Source organism: Lathyrus oleraceus, chromosome 5 (genome assembly GCF_024323335.1).
Source record: "Lathyrus oleraceus cultivar Zhongwan6 chromosome 5, CAAS_Psat_ZW6_1.0, whole genome shotgun sequence".
In the NCBI taxonomy this organism is placed as follows: Eukaryota; Viridiplantae; Streptophyta; class Magnoliopsida; order Fabales; family Fabaceae; genus Lathyrus; species Lathyrus oleraceus.
The window spans coordinates 319,516,908-319,518,801 of record NC_066583.1 but is presented as its reverse complement, the minus strand read 5'-3'; the positions used below and the strand labels follow the sequence as shown (position 1 = coordinate 319,518,801).

At 34.8% G+C, this 1,894-nt stretch overlaps 1 protein-coding gene across 1 annotated transcript; it reads right to left on the bottom strand.

The window, feature by feature from the left end:
- Positions 1–617: 617 nt before the first annotated feature.
- LOC127080413 (uncharacterized) lies at positions 618–1,076 on the bottom strand. Its single transcript, XM_051020734.1, has one exon. The coding sequence runs from the start codon at positions 1,074–1,076 to the stop codon at positions 618–620; it is 459 nt and encodes a 152-aa protein (XP_050876691.1).
- Positions 1,077–1,894: the final 818 nt, after the last annotated feature.

Sequence of the window (1,894 nt, the reverse complement as noted above, 5' to 3'; positions counted from 1 at the left end):
TTCTAACATAGAGGTGAAAGTTTGAGACTATATTATCCCTCAGGTCACGCTGTTTAAATATCTTGGGTCCGTGATGCAAAAGATGGAGAAATAAAAGGAGATGTAAATCAACGAATTCAAGCTTCATTGTTGAAATAGATAAGGGCATCAAGTGTTTACGTGATGCAAAGTACCGCTCAAGTTGAAGGGGAATTTTTATTGGACTGGGGTATAACCTGCAATTTTGTACGAGACAAAATGTTAGGCGGTTAAGAATCAACATAAGAATAAAATAAGTGTAGCAAAGATGAGGATGTTGCGGCAAGACTCGACATGGTACAATTAGAGATGAAAATATTAGAGAGTGTCAAGGTAGCGTCTGAAGTGGAGAAGGTGGTGGAAAATAGACTTAGGTGGTTTGGGTAAGTAGAGAGAAGAACAGTAAATTTTGTAGTAAGGAGGGTAGACCAGATGAAGAGAAGACAAACAATTAGAGGAAGAGAAATACCTATAAAGACGATCAGAGAAGTTATTAAGAAAGATCTCGAGATTAATGAGTTGGATATAAGCATGGTATTCGATAGAACATTATGGAAAAAGTTGATCCTTGTAGTCAATGCCACTTACTGGGATAAGGCTTAGTTGTCGTTGTCATTTATTGTTATTCTTGTTGTTATCATTCTTGATCGTGTTCTTGTTGTTGTTGTTGTTGTTCTTGTCGTTGTCATTTCCGTTGTTATTGTAGTTGTCTTTGTTGTTGTTTTTTTCTCGTCATTGTTGTCGTCTTTATTGTTGTTGTTGTTGTCGCCGTAGTCACTGTCATCGTCGTTCTCGTTGTCTTCGTCACCACCACCACTTACGTCATCGTCGTCGCCGCCATCATCATCTTCGTCGTTTTCTTCATCATCGTCGTCGTCGTTCTTGTTGTTTTTGTTATTTTTTACCGTTGTCGTTATCATTGTCGTTGTCGTTGTTTTTTTTGTCATTATTGTCATTATCGTTTTTGTTGTTGTTGTTCTTGTCGTTGTCAGTGTTGGTGTCGTTGTTGTTGTTATTTTTGTCATTGTTGTTGTTGTTGTTGTCGTTGTCATTGTCATTGTCGATGTTGTTGTTGTTGTCGTTGTTGTTGTTGTTGTCGTTGTTGTTGTTATTGTTGTTGTTGGCGTTGTCATTGTCATTGTCATTGTCGTTGTCATTATCGTTGTCGTTGTCATTATTGTTGTTGTCGTTGTCGTTGTTGTTGTCGTTGTCGTTGTCGTTGTCGTTGATGTTGTCATTGTTGTTGTTGTTGTCGTTGTTGTCGTTGTTGTTGTTGTTGTCATTGTTGTTGTCGTTATTGTTGTCATTGTTGTTGTCATTGTAGTTGTCATTATTGTCGCCGTTGTTATTGTTGTTGTTGTTGTTATGGTTTTTGAGACTTAGGTATAATGTTGTGTTGTTTGTTTATTATTATTTTTGTTTTATTGAGATGAAATGTTCATTGTTGATGGTTGTGTACGACTTTTATTTTAATTCAGAAGTTGTATGTGATTATGGATCGTAGTTGGATGAAAGTCAATAGATTAAATAAATAGTCTGAGAATTGAGTGATTCAATTTCTTGACTTCGCAGAAAAAAACTTTCCTAACAATAATGAGATTTTTGTTGTCCTTGTAAAAAATGCTATGCAAAAATATTCAAAGAATGATATATTCAATCATTTAGTTTGTGATAAAATTATTCAAAATTACACGAAATGAGTATGACATGGTGAAGTGACAAAAAAGAAGATTTGCGTCATATAGAGTTGAAGTTGATGAATTTATAAATGATACCATAAAAGATATGATTTATGATATTGGATATTGGAATAAATGCTTTTTAGAAAGCCCGTTGGAAGATACTTTATAAAGAGACATGGAAGAGTCGTTATATT

What these genes read in the sequence shown, in the direction of transcription:
- LOC127080413 (XM_051020734.1), bottom strand. Translation starts at nt 1,076, where the DNA reads ATGACAATGACAACGACAACAACAACAACAACAATGACAAAAATAACA.